Source organism: Podarcis pityusensis (assembly GCF_964106645.2).
Source record: "Podarcis pityusensis genome assembly, chromosome: 2".
Taxonomy (NCBI): domain Eukaryota; kingdom Metazoa; phylum Chordata; class Lepidosauria; order Squamata; family Lacertidae; genus Podarcis; species Podarcis pityusensis.
The window spans coordinates 64,269,715-64,294,351 of NC_138029.1; the positions used below are offsets into that span (position 1 = coordinate 64,269,715).

At 43.6% G+C, this 24,637-nt stretch overlaps 2 protein-coding genes across 8 annotated transcripts in view; both read right to left on the reverse strand.

Annotated features, from left to right (window-relative positions):
• The window catches only part of TNIP1 (TNFAIP3 interacting protein 1), a 61,593-nt gene extending 54,373 nt beyond the window's left edge, over positions 1 to 7,220 (reverse strand). For 5 of the 7 annotated variants that reach the window (XR_013983145.1, XM_080996031.1, XM_080996028.1 and 2 more), the window contains exon 1: positions 4,127 to 4,267. Coding sequence is in view for 1 of the 7 variants with exons in the window: in XM_080996030.1 (XP_080852156.1) it covers positions 4,127 to 4,193 (67 nt within the window). In the remaining 6 variants the exon portion in view is untranslated. Of the gene's footprint in view, positions 1 to 4,126; positions 4,268 to 7,086 lie in introns of those variants that run through there. The other 2 variants (XM_080996027.1, XM_080996030.1) reach the window with 2 other exon arrangements.
• A 10,695-nt stretch (positions 7,221 to 17,915) lies between these two features.
• LOC308472131 (annexin A6-like) overlaps positions 17,916 to 24,637 on the reverse strand; it is a 23,168-nt gene continuing 16,446 nt past the window's right edge. Inside the window, exons 5-10 of the mRNA XM_080996628.1 lie at positions 23,847 to 23,864; positions 21,953 to 22,046; positions 21,352 to 21,447; positions 19,798 to 19,856; positions 19,047 to 19,169; positions 17,916 to 18,305 (exon numbers count right to left, since the gene is read on the reverse strand). Coding sequence (XP_080852754.1) covers positions 18,246 to 18,305; positions 19,047 to 19,169; positions 19,798 to 19,856; positions 21,352 to 21,447; positions 21,953 to 22,046; positions 23,847 to 23,864 — 450 coding nt within the window. The 3' untranslated portion in view covers positions 17,916 to 18,245. The remainder of the gene's footprint in view (positions 18,306 to 19,046; positions 19,170 to 19,797; positions 19,857 to 21,351; positions 21,448 to 21,952; positions 22,047 to 23,846; positions 23,865 to 24,637) is intronic.

Genomic DNA, 24,637 nt, shown 5'->3' on the forward strand with positions numbered 1-24,637 from the left:
AATATTAGATTAATAAGCAAAATGTTAGCAGACATTTGTAAAGGCATTTTCTGAGTTGCTACTTTCTGCACACTGCAATTCTGTATCACCTTTATGTTAGTACACAACTGATCTATGGGTTTGTTTGTTTTTAATGGTCTATAAAAAAAACAGCTAAATATCCATTCACAATGCCCAGAATATGCAGTTATTTACAAAATGTGCTTTGTGCCCTGCTGGAAGACCACTTCAGCAAATTTCTCATTGGAAAAGTTTAAGTGGAAATACCTTTATTCCATTTTGATGTATTTCAGTAGCAATTAGAAAAGGAGAATAGACACTATGGGGGCATCTAACTTTTTTAACATTTACAAATTCTGCTGGCCAAAATACCTCAGCATGCATCAGCTATTGGAATTAGGGCAAATAGCTCGTGAGAATCATTTCTATCCTTAATTTATCCTTTATTTTTTCATCAGTCAACTAGCCAATACATGGTGGAAAATTTTTAGAAGGGCATGCCTACTCTTTCTCAAGAGTAGAAAGGTATTGTTTGGAACTAGACATATGTTAACAACACTCCTTTTCTTTTGATTCCTGTTTCATTTAAAGTTACTGACAATGAACCATGTGTCATTATTTGGGCTTGCAAGGTTGCAATCCAATTTCATGCATGTTTATCCAGACATAAGTCACACAGGAGCATTTACTCAAATAAGCATGCATAGACCTGCAGCTTTAGAGTCACTATCATGTACAAAGTGAAGCCACTAAACCTTGGCTTCATTTTTCCCAACTGCAAAACATGGATAATACCTTCTTTCACTATTTTGAAAAAGAAAAGTAGCTGAAGAACACAAAAGTGATATAAAAAGCCAGAGTAGCGTGATAGCTATAGTGTTGGCTTCAATTCCCTGCTCACCCAAGAAGCTCACTAGGTAGCCACTATCTTTCAGTCTACCCTACCTCATAGAAGTGCTGAGAAGACGAGATTGTACAGCACTATGCATATCAGCCAGAGCTCCTGGGGAGTAGGGTAGGACAGAAATAAATACATAAAGTTAAGGCTACAATCCTAATCACATTTATTTGGGAGTAAGCTCCACTGCAATCAGTGGAGGCTACATTAACAGGATTGGGCCCTAGGTGTCATAACCCGGGACCTAAACATTTGAATCATCACCTCCCCATGCATTGACCTTCAAAGGAGGTCCTTCCTTGTGTCCGCATCAGGTGTTATTAGTTATGAGGCCATGGTGACACACACACCCTTTGGAATGCCCCCCTTAGAGGTATGGTTGGCACCATACCTTTGAGCATTGAAAACATATCTGTTTGATCAGGGTCTTGGTGTTTCTAAGTCATAATACAGCTAGTCAACTCTATGAAGAACAGATTTGGTTTATACGAGTAGTGCAACAGTGTAAAGGTAAAGAGACCCCTGACCATTAGTTCCAGTCGCGGACGACTCTGGGGTTGCGGCGCTCATCTCGCTTTACTGGCCCAGGGAGCTGGCGTACAGCTTCGGGGTCATGTGGCCAGCATGACTAAGCCGCTTCTGGCAAACTAGAGCAGCGCACGGAAACGCCGTTTACCTTCCTGCCGGAGCGGTACCTATTTATCTACTTGCACTTTGACATGCTTTCAAACTGCTAGGTTGGCAGGAGCTGGGACCAAGCAATAGGAGCTCAGCCCATCGCGGGGATTCAAACCGCCAATCTTCTGATCGGAAAGCCCTAGGCTCTGTGGTTTAACCCACAGCACCACCCGCGTCCCTTGTGTACTGTAGTCTTAATCATGTTTTCTTTGTGTTCATAGATTTCAATTCTACAATGGAAGGGATCCTGAGGATTATCTAGTCCAACCCCCTACGATGCAGGAATATGAAGCTGTCCTATGTGGGGATTGAACCTGCAACCATGGTTATCAGCAGTAGCATATGGTCAATGGACATGGGGAACTAGGTTAGTCCCTTAAATGTCCCGAGTAAATCAAAATATTAAAGCCTGTTGCCTCATTCCCAAAGCCCAGGAAGCTTTTGCCAAGCTTGGGGGGGGGGTGATGGCCACATGCACATCACCCTGCCCCCTCCATCGCCCTCGCAAGCTGGCACCTCTGGCCCTGATGAAAAATGTCACTGCATGCCACTGGTTATCAGCACTATGCTCTAACCACATGAGCTATCCAGTGGTATTTTTTAATCTTATAATAACAGGTCTTTGTCGCATAGCATTGTATTTCAGTGCTTATATTGATGTGCATATGCCTTCATTAAGGACAGACTAAAAATGCATTAATAACATAATGCATATCTTCAGCCACTAGCAACACTCAGCAAATCAGTAAATAATTTTACTTTTTTATGTGGAATCCCAGTCTGGAACAATCTTTAAACCTGAACGTGTTTTTCTCAGCACAACCCAAGGCATGATCACTCAGAGGTTAATCCAACGGAATTCAATGGTGCTTACCCCCGCATAGAAGATTGTAGCCTCATTAATGCAAAAGATATGACCAGTGCCGGATTTGCATATAAGCTAAACAAGCTATAGTTTAGGGCCCCACGCTCTTGGGCCCCCACCCCAAGAAATTAAAGGGGGGGAACTGGATGTACATATCCTAAATATAAGATAAAAAAACCAAATAAAATAAAACCTACATACAGCAACAGTGTTATGATGTAAATAATGGGCCCCGCCTGCTTGCCTGCTCCCTAAAATATCACTGGTTTGCTCATTTCTATATATAGGGTGCCTACATTCTGCTATTTATAATTATTAGTAGTTTGCATCATATATTTACACCTATTATTTCATATTATAGCAAGTTTCTATTATGAGTCTTTGTAAATTGTGTTTCTAAAGGAACTTTTGTTATTGCCCAATGCCAATGTGTTTGCATTATTGTTTGTTATGAATAAAAAATCATTTTAAGTTAGAGCTTAATAATTATTTCACTATTAATATACTTCTTAATTGTATTTCACTATTAACATACTTCTTAATTGTATTTCAGTTCAACAATTACTTCAATAAAATGCATATTTTGTTATGTGCAAATGGCTTTAGATACCTATTAGGTCCATAAATTACCATATATAGCATATATTCAATGCAAAAAACAACAACAATTTGTTGTTGACAAAGGACAGCTGGACATATAAAGGGCCCCATTAGCTTCAGTAGCTTAGGGCCTCATCAAACCTACCGTATTTTTCGCTCTATAAGACGCACCAGACCACAAGACGCACCTAGTTTTTGGAGGAGGAAAACAAGAAAAAAAAATTCTGAATCTCAGAAGCCAGAACAGCAAGAGGGATCACTGCACAGTGAAAGCAGCAATCCCTCTTGCTGTTCTGGCTTCTGGGATAGCTGCGCAGCCTGCATTCGCTCCATAAGACGCACACACATTTCCCCTTACTTTTTAGGAGGGAAAAAGTGAGTCTTATAGAACAAAAAATATGGTAAATCCGACCCTGGATCTGACCTCCTTTAACAACCACTACCCTGCGAACATGACCTGAGCATTCTGTTACTGCCACTGTAGAGAGCCTTGAAAGAAAGAAACCCTTCAGTCACTTCAACAAAACAGGGGCAATAAACCCCTCAGCTAAAAATCGCGTTTGTTATCCAGCACTATGGAGTGTGTGACAGGTTCCCTGTTGATAACTCCAAAGGAGATACACACACCACGCAGGTGCGCTTGTGAAACCTTGCCTTCAGCACCAGCCACTTGTGCCTGCGTCCTCTTGTGAACGTTGCAAACGACTCCTCTGACGGAACACAGAATCCACCAGGCACTGGGAGAAACGGGGTCTCAACTTTTACAGAACTTCAACCCCTGACACCTCCCCGCTTTGGGGAGCGGGGTCTCCGTTCTTAAGGTGGGCTGACCTTATTTTCATTTGCTTTTCCAGGACCGGAGTTCTGGGGCACAAGGAACCGTGGAAGAGGAGGCGCACCATTTGGTCGCCCCCCTCGCAAGAAAACACCCCAAGCCCGTTGCTAAGCATCCATCCCCTCCGACCTTAAGCGTAAAGCATCCCTTCTATCCCCACAGATACAAGGAAGGTGGGGGGGGACCGTTTCTTTCCCCGTAGAAAAGGAGAAAGGAGGCTGGCTTGGGGTAATGGCTACCCCGATCCTACCTGCGGGAGATCCTGCGACGGGGACCCAATCAGCTCCCGGATCTAGTGGGCTCTGAGCCGCGGGCATCTCCCCTTTCCCCCCGCCCTCCCCCCTCGCGCTCCGCTTCCTCTCTCGCTCTCTCTCCTGAGGAAGGAAGCGTGAGTCAGAAGGACCGCCCACTCTGGAATTTCCCCGGCGCGTGATTGATAAGCCGAGCGGCTAATCAGCGAGCTGCTTCCTCCCAACCACCCCCGCGCGCACGGACGGCGTCTCGAAAAACCTCAGGAGAGCGAAGGGACCCGCCAGCCCAAGAAAGGAAGCGGCGGCGGGCCGAGGGGAAAGCCCGCGCGGGCGAGCTTAGCTGGCATCGCCGACAAGGGCAACTGCTAGGCAGGTCGCTTTCTAGCCTGATCCCGTAGGCTGCTGACTTAGGAGTGGAACAGGCTTTCTCTTATATTTGACTTTCTTCTGCAATGTTTTCTTCTGGATTTTTTTAAAAATTATTTTTGGATGTTTTAATGCAGGTTGTAAACTGCTTTGTGATTTCCCCCCCCTCCTTAAAAAAATAAAACGGTGCAGAAATAAGTAATAATAATTAATGAGCAAGCTGTGCAATTGCCTGTCCTTCCCCCAGGTGGTGTGCGGGGGATTCGATGAAAGCTCTCTATAAAATAGTCTGTTTCCTTTTTAAAAACAAAGCTTTACTTGGCCCAGTGAAAGAAGTCTCCATGAGATTTTTCTTCGATTTTTAAGAGGAATTGCAGAGCAAGAGGGCCACCAGGTGTCTCCTTCTTTGGCAGTCACTTGTAGCCGAGTAAGCTGCTGTAAACACGGTTAAAAGTGAGTCCTAAGTGACTGGAGGCCAGTTCTGGATCCACACCTCCTTCCACAGTGGGGACATAGGTTTCCAGGCAGGAGTTGATCACGGTGAGGGTTTGCCAAGCATGCCTTCCTCTTAGCACATTTCTCCCTTTCGTCCTGAGTTCAAGCGTCTTCAAAGCCCATGACACCTTTGGTAAAGACTGTTCTCGCAGGCCAGTGTTTCCCAGTTGTCAGTGTTTATACTACACTAGTGGCTAAAAATGAAATCAAGTAAGCTTCCAGATTCCACAGGATCTCTCTTCCAAAATGAGCATGAAATAAAATGGGGGTGCCCTGGGGAGGGGGGTGAGCCTTGCTGCAAGGGTTTTTATCTAGGCCTATAACAGGTGTAATAAGCTGGTTCTCACAGGCTTGGCAGGGCTGCCTTTCCATGCTGTCAGCTAAACAGTGTCCCAGACACACTTTATCTTTGGAGCAAGGTTTTCAGTAGCCCCGGTCCAAAAGCAGCATTGCAACCAGATGTAGCTGGGGCCTCGAGGTGGGGGGTAGATGATCTGCTGACCATTGTCTCTTTTTTTTAAAAAAAAAACCTGCCTGTATGTGCCTGGCCGCAGAGAGAAGGGAGCTTCTGCACCTTTAAGAGTTGCATAGAAGGAGGAATTTTGGCAGTGCTGCTTTATCATGTGCTTCAGGGATTGGGAAAGTGGTGTCCAAAGAACTTTCCTCATTTGCACAACCCGTTGGAGGTGCAGGAGCCCTGCCCTCTGCATGGCATCTGGTCACCTGAGGAGCACCCAGCTTCTAAATTATATGCATGAATGAGAGAGAAGTCATGAAAAATGGTGGTGAGAAATGGGGCGTGGTTCTCATGTTGGGTTTTTGAAAAACAGTACTTGTATTAGAAAATCAACCTTAGAAAAAGCAAGCAGCTTTTTCTCATATACACATAAACAACCTGGTCAATGGAAATAGCAGGAGGAAGAGGAGTCCGTCCTCTTGGCCAAGAACTGCTGTCAGTTCTTCTCCACCATTTGGATCCTCTTTTCCTCTCAGAGCTGTTGCTTATCATTAATAATGTTCAGTGCTGGATTGATGCTGGTGTGGGTAGGTTCCCTGCACAGTTCTTTTACCCTGCCCTTCTTGTTGCCAGAGTGCAGGACATATCATAGCAATCTTAAAACGATATACAAATATCATAAAACAGGAACAGAAATTCCGATCAGTAACAAACTTTAAAATACAGTTCAGAGGATAATAAATTATACTGAAAAGTGTAGGCAACTACTGCTGAGCTGAATATATTTTATGTTAATGTTACGAATGTGAAAAGACAACCAAATCTCAGTCAGGAAGGACAGTGCTATAGGTGAGGGACACTACCAAGAAGCTTGACGTAGGATTTTGAAAGACTACCTTCCACCAATGGCTGCATGAACAGGGCAGATCTTAAAAGCACGGGCTGGAAGCTATGCAGGTGGGGCTCCTTCAAGCTCCCGTTTGGGGAGCCATCAACCCTGAGACATGAATTAATGAGTTCCTCTTGCACTTCTCAGAGCCAAGAGTGTTTTTTAGACCCACCAGTAAATCTCTTCTCATCTCTTCCTTTTATTCCAAGCCCAGTGATTATCAAGATTCTCTTTTTATTCCCCATGCTTGTGCCATAGGAAAAGTAGACAAAAAAACCCCCTTCTCTTTAGCTGACCAGCTGGCCAGTTTGACATCACCAAGGCTGCTCAAATAAACATTGGTTTGTTCATAGAATCCCAGAATCCCCGAACTGTAGAGTCGGAAGGTACCCCGATGGTCACCTACAACATCCTACAATGCAGGAATCTCAACTAAAGCATCCATGAGAGATGGACATCCAACCTTTGCTTTAAAACCTCAAATGAAGGACATTTCACCACCTTCCAGATAGTCTGTTCTATAAACATGGACTCTCATATGATGTGTTTCCTATACTAGGTCAGAGGCAAAGAACCAACAGTATACGTTCTTCTAGCTCACGAGCTGGGAGTGGGGAGCCAGCAGGGAGTAGAGAGAGATTTCAGCTTCTTGTGATCAAATTCTGAGCTATATACCACAAGCTACGTAACCCCCTCCCAAACTCCCACAATGTCCAAAATAAGGATTAAAAATGTCTTCTTTGACTACTCACTCAGATAAGTAAGAGAGGGGGGTCCAAAAGATCCTTTCGGGGTGCTTTAATCGAATGTGAGGAAGAAGGCACGCCTAAGCTTACTTTTAGCTTAGGAGATGGGGAATTCCCCAGCGGAGGCCATAGACAGCTCTTCTTCGGTGGTTTTTGAAGAGGATCCAAAAGTAATTTAAAGGGCTCCCCTCTAGCCCAGAGGGGTATGCTGAAGTACGTCACCATTCAGTGAATAATTCACTGAGGAAAAATGTGATTCACTTTTGGAAAGACTATTATTCCATGCCACATTCCTTAAAGGGCTACGTATTCTAACCACAAAGCTGTTTTATTGTTCCTGGGGAGTCTGCATGATTGATAAGCCTCTATAACCAGGTATTCCAAATCCTTTGGAATATAGAAATAACTACCATTTTCATTTTGTTAACATTACAATGTGACACGGGAGATCCATGACTGAGGGTGCATCCAGACTGCAAATATTTGAGGGGTGAGATTCAACCACATACCAGCAAATCCAGGTTTCTCAGTTACAGCTGATAGGGAGGGTCTTACACACAAAAAAGCCCCACTTCCCCCAAAGACCAGACTTTTTGTGATAAGGAAAGTGATGGGAAAATGCCCTAGACAGTGTGGGATAATGCCATCAAGCCTCCCAGTGGAGAAAATAGGGGGAGGATTTATGTCATGGAAATGGCAGGAAGAGAAAGGATCAAACCCTTCCTCAGGGCCGCTGATCAAAAGCCTGTTGCTGCTTTAAAAAAGAAGTTCAGAGATCCAGTCGCAGATGAGTCCAAGCCACAATCATTTGAGGGCCTGAGGCTCCAGGGTTGCCACCTGACTTGCATTCCGCCGTCATTCCATGTGGCTGACAGATGGCAATTGGGAAAAATGGAAATCCATGAAATGAAGGGTCATAAAAAATGGGTGCTAGGAAGGGGGGAAATCCCATTTGTCCTGCACCCCTTTGCATCTCTGGTCTTAGAAGAGGCTTCTCATAATTAAATATTTTTTCTGCTGTTACAGTCTTTGGCCTCTGTCAAATCACAGCAAATATAGTCTTTGTTTTCTGTGAGAAAAGTAGGGACATTGGCTCGGCATTCAACCCACATAGCCAGGATCTACCTTTTGCAGCCAGTGTCTGAAGATTAAGCTTCGGAGGAGTGCTGGTAGAGTGTAGACAGCAACCCAGGTATGTTCAGATCCCGGGGAAGCTTGACCCTCCAGATGTGGTTGGACTGCAGCTCCCATCAGCCCCCCAGACAGCATGGCCAATAGTCAGGTCCAACAACTTCAAGAGGTTCCACCTCTTTGCTTTACAGCACAAAGTCTGCTGGTGGATAACACAGCAGTATTGCTTTATAGCTAGGGTGGCCATGTGTGTCAACCTTTACAGATGACACTGCTCTCTTTGAAAGGGCTATCAGGAAGTCAGTCTTTGAAATCATTCTCTCTTTGAAGGGCTGTCCTACTGAAGTCTATTTTTAAAAAACATATAAGAAGGGAGTGCAGGAGCCTTGAGGATGCTCATCAATGGCTAGCACCTGGACAGCAAATTGAAAAGGCAGATAGGCCACTTTTCTATTTAAATTACGGAAATGATTTCTAAATGTGCAAGTGTACATATGGAGTAGCATGTACAGATTTGTGTCTATTTTTGTCCTCATTTTGGGGTATGTGTGCCTTCTTTGACAATGCAAAGCAGGCCACACTATATATGCACAATCCAGAGTAAACTTATTTCCAGCAGTGAACATATTCTTGCAGAGGTATTTCTGTGTGCATGTCATTCTCCCCACATTTGCACGTATACCACGTTGCTACAGATGCTTCCAGCCTCTGAGAAATTATTAGCTGGACAGATTTACCCACAAATACCTGTCTTCTTTTTCTTCTTTTCTTTTTTAAAAATTTGTTTATTTGGTTTTTCAGATTAAAATTTTACAGTCACATGTCCAACATACAACATTAAAACAAGATCCCAAGGAATCTCTTGGACTTTTCTTCTCCCCTTTGTGCATCCTGTTATTAATCATTTCCTCCCGCATCTTTCATAATAATCCTAATCTTTTATCTCTCTATTGTATCCAAAATTCACCATTAAACTACAAGTGGTATTCTAATCCTACTAACGATTTTAACTGTTTACAATGGTCTTTAAGATGTTATAAATTTCCCCCATTCCTTATTAAAATTTTGGTCTTCCTGATTTCTGATTCTTCCAGTCATTTTAGCCATTTCAGCACAATCCATCAACTTGATCTGTCATTCTTCTCTGGTAGGGACTTTATCTTCTTTCCATCTCTGGGCCAGTAACATGTGTGTAACTGTGGCCTTTTCTGCTCTCTTGGGATTTTGGCACCTAGAATTCCCAAAAGGAAAGTTTCAGGTTTTTATAGAAAATGTTATTTTAAACATTTATTTCAACTTCTTATATATCATTTCCCAAAATTCTTTTACTGCCTTACATTTCCACCACATATGATAAAAGGTGCCTTCTCCTGTCTTCTTTTTCAGCTTTTTCTCCTAGATTAAGAAAGGTCAGACAGGAACATAAATAGCACAAGGGAGACCTAAAGGTGGTTTTAGCGTCATATAGAAAAATGTCCTTAGGCCTGACCTTACTTACATATGCCTTTACCAGGGCAATGCTCTATACAGGGCAGTGTTTACAGGACACCACTCACAACACCCATTTACCAATCCATTGTGTGGTGTGTAAATATATTGTCAGGACAAACAGCATATGCAGAAGCTTTGGTGTATCCCTGAGTGGCAGGGGGACAACCATGAAGGAAGTGGCACCCACTCTGCTTTAGCCCAGCGGTACCCCCCCCCCAAATGCTGAGAACTAAAATTCAGCCCCAGCCAGCATGGTCAGGGATGATGTAGATTTACAACATATGGAGGGCCTACACTGGCTACCCACACCTTAATTTTTCCAGTTCTGACTGTGCATTTAGACATGGGCATTTTTGCATTAGCTTTCCTGGTTATAATGCTAGCATTTCTGTCCTGGTTGCTAACATTCCTTCTACTCTGCATTATGGAATTATGGCTTTTTGATGAACATGCTGCCTTGTCCTGCTAAACTTCATTCCCCCCCAACGGCACAGCAGCAGATGCCCTTGGACATGACTCCTCCTCTCCAGGGCTTCTTACAAGGAACTGGAGACTGTGTCTGTGTGCAGCCCATCTTTGCTGCACTCATTTCATTCCTCTCCTGCTCCTGGGTATTAGGGGGAGGGGACTTTGTTGCGACAGGAGGTGGAGACACCCATGCATCTTTACTAGCCTGGCTCATCTCTGCCTCTTGGTCTCCCCCCTCCCACTCTTCTGCTTCATGTTCCCTGCCTCTGGTTCTGGACTTCTCTCTGTCATAGACTTTTCTTAACTCACTGAGCCCTGTTACCCCTTCAGATTCTGACACCTCCTCTTCCCAGTCTTCCCCCTCTCATTGTTGCCCCATCACCACTCCTTGGACTCTGAACATTCTTTTGTGGTTCCCCAGCTGCTTCCACCCACCACTCCTCTGTGTCCAACCAGTTCATGACAGCTGCAGTATACAGCCCCCAATTTCATCACATGGCATGATCCATGGAAACTGGGGCAATTACAGGGCAAAACAGTTCTTTTTCTTTTCTTTTCTGGAAGCAGTTCTGAGCACTAAACTTCCACTAGATTCCCAGAAGTGGCTTTTACGTTGCGGGAAAGATCACATAAAACACAAAATTATCGGATAAGGAAACAAAGTGGAATAAAGTGCAGTCTGAATGCAGCCTTGCAACTTCTCTATGGTGCCAGAGGCAGATTGGAAACACCAGTTGTTGGGGACACACACACACACACACACACACACACACACACACACCACAGCAGGCCAGATTGGGTGAATGCTCGGATGTAAGCAGCACAGAGTTCTCAGTTGTCTGGTCTGTCAGAATTAACCGAGACCTGTTCCTGGTAGGTTAGAAGGAAGCACTGAGGCATGTGTCTAGCTCTGTCTCTGAAAGCAGTGGAGGAAAGCTACGTTGTTTGACCTTTTCATTGGCTCCTATTTCTCAGGGCCAGACAGTGTTGTGCCTAACAGCTCTGAGGTAAAAGGAGCAGGCAGGAAGAACAGGGCAATGTGTGGACTTCAGGTGAATGGATGTCAAGAAGACGCCACATTCCGCTTACCTATATCTATATCTAATCTATATCTACATGGCTGCATCATAAAATATCAAGGTGGCACATACTGCTGAAACATAAAATGGCACAATGCTTTCTGGGTGACCTAGGGCTGCTCATTGTCTCTTAGCCTAACCTGCATCACAGGATCGTTGTTGTAAGGATAAAATGGAGACAGGGAGACTCATATCTGCCCCCTTGGGTTTCTTGAAGGAAAAGGCAGGATATAAATGTAATGATGAATTAAATAAAACGCAAAATATAAGATTAAAAAATATGATTGTAAGAGGAAAATTTTACTCTCTTCAAAATTGTGCAGTTCATTACAAATATAGGTTTTCATCCTCAGTTGCCTCATGTGAAGGATGCAGATCCCTGATGTATTCCAAAGTACTTTATTTCAAACCTATGTCTTTGCTTACAATTGCCATTTTCTTCTGAGTTTTGTCCATTCCTACTTTACTCAAACTTTTATAACCACCACCTTCCGCCTCTCAGTGTTTCTCCCTTCTCAATCTCATGCCATGGCCACTGCTTTAGTATAACCTGCGTTTGCATTTGCTCCCCAATCCTGCGCTGACTTCATGCAACTCCAGGACTGTGATGTGGCACTAGAAATCCTCCAATGGTGCTTGCATGATGACATTCTTACATTTTTATTACATATAGGGAGAAATTCACAACTTGAAAGGTGGCACAAATTTGCCGTAATGCTCTCACCACCACCATGGAATGAAACATTAACATCCTTCGTAAACAGTTTGATTTTGGAAAGAAAAGCTGCATTCTGCACAACAGGATGGATGTTAGGTAACTCAAAAGGGGCTGAACCCACAAAGTCAAGAAGAAAGCTGTTTGCACTGCCTGCCAGTTCACATCAGGAGTGGGTTTTGTTTACCCCTTCAGTTTGCTCTGTTTGGTTGCTCTGGTCTGAAAGAAAGCAGTGAAACAAAATGATGACGCCTTCTGAGCCTAGGGAGGAAGTTTTGGTCAAGAGAAGGGGATTTCCAGAACACAGAGATATGCAAATCATGTACTTGGGTTAACCTGAGTGCATTCTGAACAGGCCCAATACAACTGATTCTTGTGAACTTATAGAAGGTGGTCTAGTGGCCCAGGGGAATGAAAAGAGTACCACTGAGGTAGGAGAAAGCAGTATTAGAAGTCCAAGGAAGGAGAAGAATGGGGAAATCAGAACCTAAAGCACTAAAGGCAACATCACTACCAGACCCACTTGAGAGGAACCATCTATGCAAAAGCTTATGGCTACCACAGATGAACCATTCCATTTGGGCATTTCTGCAGGAAACCTTACTCATGTTTTCTGGAGAAACATAGGCCTTGAGAAAATTCATCAGCTCCCAAACGCTCAATACTTGCACAGTCAGGCATAGTGGCTTATGTTGCCATCATGACATCGTGGGGACATAGCTGGGTGGCAGAAAATGGTCGCCATTTCAACCACTGACATTTCCAGGTAAAAGTGTTTCAGACAGCAGAACTGGACAAGGCATCTATCTGCCAAATATCTCATGGAATTATTGCCAACTGGAGCAGATAGGAATAGCCTGATTCAGTATAAGCCAGCTCTCTATTGCAATGTCTCCCTATAGTATCATGCTGTTTTGTTTTTTGTTTTTTTTAATTGCACAGGTTTAGTTACTGATTAGAACACCCTATGCTCAACTTAAGGAAGGGGTATGGAACTTAATGGATGGGGGTCAGATTTGGCCCACCATGACTTCCCCCAGCCATGCCTTCTGTCCCCAGGCCCCATCCCTCCCTGGCTTTGCATCTCAACTTCTTTTACTGTATTTATTAGGACAGGATGTGGGGAGGTTCTACACCCCTGATTTAGGGCCTATGAAAATGTTTATCAATCTGCATGGTATAGGCCTGAAAGGCTTGCAGATGATGACCCACAAGCAGTGCGTGGCAAGCCAATTGAGCATGCCTGTTTTGTGTGCAAAATGGATGAAAGATTCCTGCATTGCAGAGGTTTGAACTAGATGATCCTTGTGGTCTCTTCCAGCTCAACTATTCTATGACTCTATGGGTGCTTCCTGATGCACCTAGGAATCTTGGGATGTGGTTCATGACATGACAGAATTCAAATTAACCAGAAAAGAAGGTTTGGGCCTACACAGATCTTCTTCTTCTTTTAAAAAAGTGTGTTCTGAACTTCTTAAATTAATCCATGTAACAAAAAGTCTATTGGCTTGGGTATTGCACCACCCTGTAGATAAATTAAAAGTCATTTTTAGCATCCAAAGTAAATTTTCTGAAGGATTTTTTAATAATTTTTATTTGTACCTTAGGGTGTTCTTTGGAGGAATCACGATATTTTAAATGTAGGGTGTGCATGCAGCATCCATTATTAGAGGGGCCAGGTAAAAGGAATGGAGAAAAACATTGAATAGCTGTACAGGAGAGGGGATTTCAGCCAGTGCTGTTTGTCCTGGGAGAGACACCAGATGAAGTTCCCATTTCTTCTACACAAGCATTAAAGGCACAGGAGCTCTATCTTCTCCCCCACGCCGTCTAAATACTTACAGTGGTACCTCGGGTTAAGTGTTTAATTCGTTCCGGAGGTCCATACTTAACCTGAAACTGTTCTTAACCTGAAGCACCACTTTTGCCTCCCGCTGCTGCCGCACGATTTCTGTTCTCATCCTGAAGCAAAGTTCTTAACCTGAAGCACTATTTCTGGGTTAGCGGAGTCTGTAACCTGAAGTGTATGTAACCTGAAGTGTATGTAACCCGAGGTACCACTGTATTAGCTAGAACATGCTGCCTCCTGACAATCTCTTTCTTTCTAATCGAATTCAACTCACTAATATGGCTCAGCTCGCACACCTTCAGCATCTGGCTTATTTATGACCTAATGCTTGGTATCATCAAAGCATGAAAGATGAAACCCTCTGGGCTGAGCAGGTATATTCAGTGGCTGGAATGCATTTGCCAGGGTGAGCAGGTTCATACATAGTAAAACCCTACAGGCAAGATATGTGTCTTGAACACCTTAAAAATAGCATTTGAACACCCCCCTCCCACCCCCGGCATGACTAGGTGACAACTCTTGTAGTAAGATTCCAAAACAATGCATGTTACCCAGCAGCTCTTTGCTATGTTTCGGCTCCTGTGGAAAGATGACGTTATCTTGTGAGGATTATATGTTTCGTTTGCTCTCATCAAATAAGAAGATGCTAAGATAACTCCCAAGGTTTTCTCATCAGAGCTGATATTTACAGAATCTGTAGCTTGATACAGATGATGGCAGAACTCGAGACAGGTGAGGAGGAAGAGAAACCAGAAGGCGTGACTAGCATATACTTAAAAGGATATGCCGTATCCTGCAACGTTGGAAGTACTTTTGCAACACCCAAGTTCCAAGAGTGTCACTGGTTTACTTATGTTCCAGACCCAGTGCTTTTTTTGGGGGGGGGGACTCATACCCCTAAACATTTTGTGAATCTAAGTTTGGCCTCATTGAGGGGCAGTATTTCAATATGAGTAGGAAAATGAGAGTACCCCTAAACATTTTTTTAGGGGGGTGGGGGCAAGCACTGGTTCCAGCTATTTCTTCCTCTGGTAAATAAGTTTCCAATCCCAGCAAGCTTGGCCTATGGGTGGTGGGGTGGAGTTGTTGTCCAACACCATATGGAAGGCGGCAGCTTCCCCATTCCTGCCCCATAGCAAACATTCCTTCTAGAGTCTGCTAGTGGCAAAACTGATGTGAAATATTGTTCCCCGATGACTCCAGACATCTGGTTGCAGCATGAAGAGAAGAATTATAGTTGGTGGAGGTTTGCTGTTTTGTTTTAAATGTTGCAACACACAAACAATAATTTAGCATTTCCTGGAAGTTTTATCTGGGCTGCCCAATTTGAAATGAGGACATGCAATGCAGCTGGATGTGACTGTGAACCTGTAACCTTTAGCAACGGTGGTTTTTCCTGTGGGAACTATTTAGGGTACTGTTTTTCTCATGACTTCAGTTTTCCCTTGCCTTCCTTAAAATGCATTATTTGCTGTCCACATTTCTCCTAAACACTAACACATTATTTCCTATTGTGTCGCTTCAACACAGCACAGCCCTTAGCAGAGGTAGGAGCTGGGGAAAAGAAGGGACTAGAGGTACAACCAGGAAAGAGGAACTGGCACCTCACTATAGCGGAACATTGATATTTTCTTCAGGGCAGGGCCCTTTGAATGTTAAAATGTGGATTGTCAGCTCTGCCTTTCTTGCACACACAACCCTTTCCAAAGCTTTCCTTAGGAGCAACATGTTTTCACCACACCTCAATTCATATTTGATAGGGCTAGGGGTGGGGGTAGAAAAAAAATATTGCTCCATTTCTAACTCAGAGATGGCCAGCTGGCAGCCTACAGCTCAGACGTGGTCCCTAAAGCAGTTATATATGCAGCTGTTAGGTGGTCCTTCCCAGTATGTTGTAAGAAATTAGTTTCCTTATTTAAACATCTTTGGATTCAAACGTGCTGTGACTGAGTGAGTGGGAGAGGCCTTTATTCCTCATGGATCACTGTGGGGCCCCTTTGTTGCAGGAAATGGTCCATTTTGAGAACGGATTTGAAAAGTTTATTTAATAAATGTATACCCCTCTTCCCGAGAAATAGTCTGCACAAAATAAATTCTGTCGTCACTAAAATTTTTACAATTTTTTTTAAAAAAAATAAAAATCATTGCATAGATTAATCTAATTAATAAGGCAACAGAGCAACCTGAAAACCCAGGCACTGAAAGGAGGTAGTCTTAAAAGTCCTCTTCAACTTTGCCAGGGATGGAGACTGCACCTCCAAAGCAACAGGGCCACTGCTGAGAAAGCCATGGGCAGATCACAATTTGGGGAAGTCATGAGCAACAACTCCAATTGTCACTTTTGACGTCAACGACAACTGCTTCCAATGAGAGCGAAGGGTCCGGCAGCAGATCCATGTGAAATAATATAGAAAGGGCCCAATTATATAGGTGAGGGGCTTAGAGGTGGTCACATTTTAGCAACAAAATAGGCATGTGGGTGAGGAACGCAGACCCTTTCCCCATCATTATCTTCCCTCTGTAGCCCCTCGCTGTCATTTCTCTCCTACGCAAGACCCTTCTCATATTGGAGCTTAGCTGAGGGAGAAAAGCTGTGTGAGGAACAGACAATTGGAAAAAACCTTTTATTCGACAGCATGATACGATCAAGATGGATGTATCAAAATGACTGAACATTTTTAACTCCTCACAAATTCAGCACCATGTGTCTCTTAAGTTAGGTGCGTCAAACTTGGGCTAGGGAGACCCAGGTTCAAATCTCCACACTGCCATGGAGCTAAGTTGTTGACTGTGAGCCAGTCATGGTCTTTCAGCGTAACCCACCTCAAAGAGTTGCTGTGAGGATAAAATGGGGGAGGGAGTGGTGTTTGGGAGGATAGTGATGTATGGTCCCCTCTCTGAACCATCTTAGTCTAGGAAGCTGAGGAAGAAGTGAGCGAGAGCACCATCTTGGCCCATGCTTCAAGCCCCCTTAGGTCAGTGAGAAGCCTGTGATCCCCCCGTTGTTCTTGCAAGCAGATTTAGAGGCCTTCACAAACAAAAATCTTCCACACTGGGCCTTCACATGGTCATAAGGAACTTTTCTAAAGCCTTCAGCCCAAATGAAAACTGGAAATTGATAAGGATGAGCTGAATATATTATTATGCCTGCAGCTTGGGGAAAATCCTCATGTGCAAGAACAAATATTTCAAGCTTATGGTTTCTGGTGGAAACAGGTCATGTTGTGAGTGATTCTACAGCTGGGCCTCAGGCCAGAACAAATAAAATAATCAGCAAGCCACTTACAAGCCTCTTTGTTGACTCTTCCTAGCTTTGGAAAGCTCCTATACATTTGCTGTTTTATTGAGTAACTTGAATATCATGCTTATCTTGTTGCTAAATGAGAGCCCTGCCAGCTACTTGCTTGAGTGAACTGAACTCACACAAGCAAAATATGTTTACTGGTGCTTAGAACGGCCTCATTAAAAGCAACCATTTAAATGTGGGTATGTAAAATATACAGTTCTTATTTATGACGACAATTCTGTGAGGGTCTGTCACTATTATTCCCCGGCCCTACCTGACACACAGAATCTAACTGGAGAGGCACTAAAAATAACAATAATAATCGTCTTCTTAATTCTCACAAAGTTGCTGATGAATTTTCATGAGGACTTTTGTAATTTTTTAAAAAAAGTGACGTGGAAATGTGGAGAAAGAATGAAAAAACGAGAAACTGAAACATACCAACTGGCTCACTGCAAGCTGATGGGGGCGGAGCTCTTCTTTTCTCCAGGCTTAGGAGACAGGTCAGGTCTCTCCTCTGTCACACTAAGCTTTGGAGACTCAAAAGCAGAGAAGAGCCATATTGCCTTCAAGTTTCTCTGAAGTCCAGTGTAAGGAAACTAGACCCCAAATATCATTCATTTTGTGTTGTGTCAGGCAGCTGCCTAACTCAAGAGAGGGTCACCACTTGTGACTACACAGTTGTGAACTGCTACATAGGAACTATGTGAGTGAGAGCTTTTTGTACGCCCAGCACCTTACTGAGAATCAGTGTCTCTTGTTTACATGTTCTCTTCTTACAACAGAAGAGGGAAAAAGCAGACCAGAGCCTTCCGGTGGCCAGCAACGTGTAACATTTTATTTCTTTGGTTTAAAATACCTACAACAGTGCTACTTCATTGGACTTGTGTACATTACTTAGTTTTGCACCAGTTTAGACAACTCCCCTACTCGCTGGACTGAGCAATCCGTGTGGTCTTTGTTGTTTGCAGTGTTAAGCTCTTCTGCAATATCTTCCCCCCCTCCCAGCCAATGTGAATCTTCTCAGTGGATCCAAAACATCCCCTGATGCTTCTAAAAGCAACAGTGATATATCTAGGCTACACATATGTGAGTGACGCCGGCACAGACATGAGGACGAGCTTCCACAAGAGTCACACCTGCTGGTTACTTTTCTTCCCCACAAATGGCTAGCAAGGCTTTGCGGTAATCTCCAGAGGTGTCCTTCTGCAAGAAGAAAGGAAGACAAAATGAAAACCAGAAATGCCTACAAGTGATCAGCCTCACTGGTAAATTGGAGGATAAAGAAACTTAAAAATGATCTTTTTAAGGCAATGCCAACATGTGTCTTTTGATGTATCTACACTGCAGCCTTTAAGTGGATTTAACTATCATTACTTTGTGCCAGAGAAGCCTCAAACGACTAGGATTCTTTAGCATAAGCCGTAACTATTAAGATAGCATAAAATGATATGATTTCTTAATGTGGATGTTATATTTCCTTTAGCATCTCCTTATTATTGTTTGCTGATGAGTTATTCTTCAAAGAAATCTGAAGGGCTGCTTTTGAAGGTTACAGTTTTGCTCATTCTCTGTCTAGGAAAAAGCCCAGGTAATTTTGGAAGTGTACAAGTACATTGATCAGGCACCTGCTACTCATAGCAGCTGTCTGATTAGATGCTATCGTGGTAAAGCACATATGCCCATACACGTCAAATTTTAGTCTACGGTTGTTCTTACAGGAAGACACATCTCTATGGAGGAAATTCTAATGGTGTGAAGTAGTCTTACTATGACTGCACATTCTTTTTGCCACCTATGCTTGGGTGGAACATTCACCTGGTATGAACAGGCTGCTGTGAGTACAACCAGTCAAAGATGTACATGAAACAAATCATAAAGGTCAGCACAGCTCACTGCACACAAACAGGCACATTTGTGCTGGCAAAAGCCAGAACCTCTTATTACCTCGATCATGTGATAGAGAGATTTGTCATAAATATCCCAAAATTCACGCCGGATGTTGAGCAGATCAATTTCACTCCTTGAGACAATAATCCTGATAAGAGTTCGGTCGTCTGTGCCAGCACCCTTGGGAGATCGAAAAACCAGTAAGAATTTATTGATTTTTTTAAAGAGAGAGCAAGGGCAGGAAGTGAGGGGACTTTCCCGTACATTGCTATCAGCAGAATATTTTGAAAAGGTGGCAACAAGCTCTATCAACCAGAGGTAGAGTGCTTTTGTTTACAGTGATACTTGGCAGATGGTAGAATGGGAGCTTCATGATCTGTTCTGCTAATGCACATCAGCATTGAGAGATGAGCTGGTGCTGGGCACATACCAGGTAGCTGGTTCACTCAGTTGTTGCTGCCACCCCACTCAACCTCTTTAGAGCAAAGCTCTATATTTGAAATGGTAGAACGATGCAAGCCTTGAGCACTGTGACTCTCATTGCTGCATCTGTTTCACTGACAAATTCTCCAAATCGACTCCCTTCACACAAGCAACACACTATTTGCTGAAGGGGCCTCCTGATTGTTTCAGTGAATCACAAGCAGGAATTAGCCATCCCTGGCCTTCTCAAATGCAGACCTATTCAGGAAACCACCCCAAGCTCCTACTTTGCAATCAGATGATTATTATCGTAATTAAAAAGCTACTGATCTAGCCTTCCCTTCCCTGGTGAGAGTCAAAACAGCAAATGGAGTGTAGTTTTTACCTTCATGGACTTGTACAGCTTGTCGGCAAAGAAAGCTTGCTTGTTCTTGACACTCCGCACTTGAAAGAAAGAGCAGTGCAACATAAAAACATTGAACAGGAAGCCCCATCTCAGTCAACCCCCACACCCATGTTTTTAAAGAGCTATGGTGTCTCAGGTTGCATTTTTTGTTTGTGTGTAGAAAGAAAGGAGTGGAGAGGAAAAGACAGCTCTTGGAAAGCACCCCCCCCCACACACAATTAGTGTATTGAATGTCCAAATTTGGTTGACATGGTGGGGGAAATGGTTCATGTTTGCTGTCTGGGTCAATCACAGATGGATGTAGGTTTCTAGAGCCCAGGTTTGCAAGCAGAGGGCTCTAAATGTATAGTGTGGTTGCCTCATCTCCATTAAAGAAAAAAACCATAGATATTTTTTGAAAAACTGCACATGATTCTGTTGTTTGCAGTAGGAGGAAAGCCATATGGATGGTTGGGTAGCCACTTCCTGTTCTGTGAGGGAATTGCAAAATTTAAGTGTGCAAGGATGTTGCAAAATGTTTTAACTATGCAGCAAGGGGCAATGCATCCAGCAGGCGTTGCTTCTCTCGACTGTTCTCCAGGCTTCTTGTCTATCCAGCGTCCTTCTCTGGACACCACTGGAGGGGATCTCTGGGTCTGCAGTGAATTCAACAGGCCCACTGACATGCTACAAGATGACTAGAGAAGCAGCCATTGAAGAAGCCACATTCGAGCTCAGTGGTGGCAAAGCTCGCAGTGGGTGGCGGCCATTTCCTGTTAGTCTTGGTGAAGGTACATTTTTAAAAGTCTATTCAGGAGAACAAGATTGCAGGCAGGTCAGCCAGCCTGAGGGAATCAACATACTGCAACCAAGCAGAAAGTCACTGATAAAGATAGTGCTTGAAGCCTCTAAGACCTATATGACATACTGCTGAGGGTTACAGTGTCAGTGAGATCCTATTCCCTGATTCTATCTAACAGCCAAGTCTCAGCAAAAGGTGTTTGAAATCTGCACAGAGCAAGTTTCTAGCTCTCAAAGCTGTACAAATAAAGACTGAAAACATGCAGACAAATATTGGGAAAGGTGCATAGTGCACCAACGTAAGATTTCAGCTGGTTAGGAGGCATCCCACCTACCACTCCTTCCCCAACAGGCCAATAGCTAAGTCCCCACTGGATACATAATAGATCGCCCATATAGCCTCTCTTAGACATTAATACCATTCACCGGAATAGCTGAATTCTGTGAAATACTTTATTTTTATTATTTTTATTTATTAAATTTGTATACTGCCTATACCCATAGATCTCAGGGCAGTTTACAACATAAAATTACAATTACCACCCCCCACATTTTTTTGCAAGTGGAATACAACAGGAAATTTAACTAAAGCCAGCTTGCTTCATCTCAGGAATATTACAAAAATTTGGTTGACTGTTGAGGTGGACTAGTTGCAAGAGCAAGTTCGGCAGGGCAAGGTTTGCTGAAGTCCACACTCAATGTGCAAGGAAAGCACAAGCCTCTTTTTTTTACGCCTGTGCAAGAGACACTCACCAATGGCTAAAAAGACGTCGCGCACATCTCCAGACATCCGCTTGTTGATGGCATGTGCCACGTCATGGTTCGTCATCTTAACGAACTCCTGGAAGACTACAAGGATCGAAGGTAGAGAATAAGAAATTAGAACCCTCTACGGCTTTGGAATGACCTAAAAGCTAAGCTAGGGAACTAGCCAACTGTCCTCAGTGAGCAATGGGACTGGCCACAGCAGGGTCATAAAACTGCTATGCCCTTAGTCTGCTTCTACAGTGTGTTAGGCAAGGTCAAGTATGTTCAAGGGCGATTAGGTGCTGCCACAGGGAAGTATCAAATATCAAGATGTTCTACAGAAAAGTACAGTTAGTGAAACAAACCTCCTAACCCTGAATTCCATCAGAGGAGCAGGTGTTCTTGAGCTAAAGGAGAATTTCTTTCTTTCTTTTTTGTAGCACAACAATTGCATCAGCAGCCTCTTTCCTTCAAAGCCCCTGAGGAGGTAATAATTGCCCTTTTCCAAACTACAATAACACGGCCTGAGAAAGGTCAGGTCAATGAGTCTGCATCTAGGCACGGGCTCCACAACATTCAACAAACACACCACTCCCTCCCTATTTACCTCTCCGGAGCTGGGGGTAGCTCTGCGTACACAAGACGGTCATGAAGCGTGTCTCCAGAGATGTCGAATCATCACCGGAAACATCAGACAATTTCTGCGAAACCAAAGAAGATTGAAGGGATGGGGAAGAACAGCAAAAGATACAGGCTAGTGAAATATTTTCCTTTTGATTCCTGAGAGCCTATATACTAGTGCATTCCTGTAAGAAGGTTGCTATGTATTCCTCCATTAATATGGCAGCAAAGATTGTGAAAGCAGCTCAGCAAAATCTTCTGTGACTATTATGAGAAGGCTGGCAACAAGTAGAAGTCTGCCCAAGTAGGATTCTCTCTCCAAGTGTACTAAACATATTGCCATTTGAGCTGATCCAGTGAGAGATCACCATCAGGCTCAAAAAGGTCCCATGTGACTGTAACTGAGAGACACTCCCTAATCATTAGGGCTCTGACAGGCCTCTCCATTTGGCCTGCAAGGCTGTTTTGGTTAAGCCACATATTGGCCCTACACAAGGAGGCATATAGGACATCAAGTGTGGGGCAGGTAAAAAGATGCAGGTGGACTAAAAGGGGGACTGTAGTTGATCAGAATACCTGAAAAGTTTCATGCAGGGCACTTTGCAAGCCTTGACAATCCACTTTTTGTTGGGGGTTTGCAAAGCAATGTGCCTTTGCCCACATGGGGCAATGATGTCAGGTGACTGACTTGTCAAACTTGGCCTGTGGTGGTGAGGGAGATGTGGCAAGCCAGACAGATCCAGTTCCCCACTCCTGGCCTAATGGGTCTATAACAGAAGACACCCCTCACCCTCGAGAAGCTTATGAACACCTCAAGGCTATAGGTAACTCTAACATCTTTTCCTACCCCTAAACGGACAACTCAGCTGGTTTTTTGAAATTTTGCCACAACAGGTAAAAAAGGAGGTCATATTTTGCATCATCACCTGTGGGACATTAACACACAGAAATAGCAACCATTTCTTCCCAAACACCAAAAAAGGTTGCGTGAAACTGCCTTTTGACAATAAATACATGCAACAATGCAATGACAATTCATCTTCCCATGTGCTTCATATGTAGTGAGAAATGTACAGCATAACTAATGGCACTCTTACGTTTTGGAACACTTAGCAGGTCACTAACAATTTCCCCAATTGCTTTTAATTGTCCTCCCTGTGCAGTTAATTACCTAGTTATTATGCAAACTTTTGACATTCTCTGCTCCTCTCTGGGTACTTTGAGAAGCATACCCACTCCCTTGCCTTCCCAGTTTTGCAGGCGAGAAGTCATGCCTAAATAAGCCAACAGTAGATTCTTTATAATTTATCCTCCCCCACTACTGTAAGGGAATGTTTTCAGGTTATCTTTGGTTGGAGAGCCAGATGAATACAGGCAGAAGGGCAGGCCCAACAGCCAGTGAGATATGGGCTAAGATGGGTTTGGCAAACCTCTGAGTGGCCCATGTGCCCAACTCTAAGCAAAAGACATTCCTCTCTTTGAAGGGCTGTCAAAGGACAGTTTGCTGTTTTAAGAGCTGACCAACATAAGGCTACTTTAAAAGGTAAAGAGCCCCAAAAAGGAAAGCAGGAGGAGCCTTGAAGCTGCCCATTAGCCTTTAGCAGCTGGACAGCAATGTGAGTCTGCACAAAGCTCACCTGGCCACAGTCTTCCCACTATGGCGAGATGTATTGCACTTCTATTTAAATGTTCAGCAATTTTGCATCTATATGTACATATAAATTACCAAATGCACATTTTGTGCGAAGTCAAGTCCTCATTTTTGACAGTGCACAAGTAGTCACTCTAAAAAACCTCCCTGTGATTTGGAAGGCACTGTTGAGAGTCCACCCCATGAGTCCTGAATAAAGTGTCAAACAACAAAAATGGCAGGCACTCACCAGGGTTTCAGCAACAACCTGACAACAGAGAGAAAGAGGGAGAGAGAGAGGAAGGCAGCAGGGTCAGAGATAGGTCTGTGCAGCACTTTCTTAGGATTTCATAGATTAAAAACAGGGTCATTCTAATCTCTCAAGCCAAGTTCTTCAAGCTCCCGAAAAGTGGCAGCAGATTCATTTCTCAGACCATGTGCAGCCCTTCAGATATTTTTATGTGTCCAAGTAAACACCTAAACGAAAAATATATCCCTTTGTTCAGAAAAAGTATATCTGCTAATGCTCAGATGTGGAAGAGGGCCAAAAAGAGAATGGAAAAGGAAAGGGAAACATATCTGCAAAGGACCTTTGGCCTGGGGTAAAGAATGTTCTAATCACATACACATGCACACATATGACCAGTTTCGCAAGACTTCAAGAACACAAGGTCTGTGCCCCAAGGAGCTTCCAGAGAGAGGGGACAAGCCAAAGATGGACCAAGAATTGTGGGGAAAGAGAACATTCAGCACTTGAGCAGAAATTAGAAATCTAAGGCAAAAGGGACATGGAAGATGAGAGGGGCTTGGTTTTGTATATGGCAGGAAATAACAATTCTGGTTGATTGGGTGGGGGGAGGAAAGTGACATGCCAAAATAATTCTGCTTGCAGTTTCAGTATGCTGATGTGACATCTATGTTAGAATTAGATGCTGTGAAGGGGGAGGTGGGTGGTGTTGTGTGGTCTCGCTAACAAGTACAATTTAGGTGTATTCTGATTATGCATCCTCACCTTGCTCAGCACTAATTGACACGTTTAGT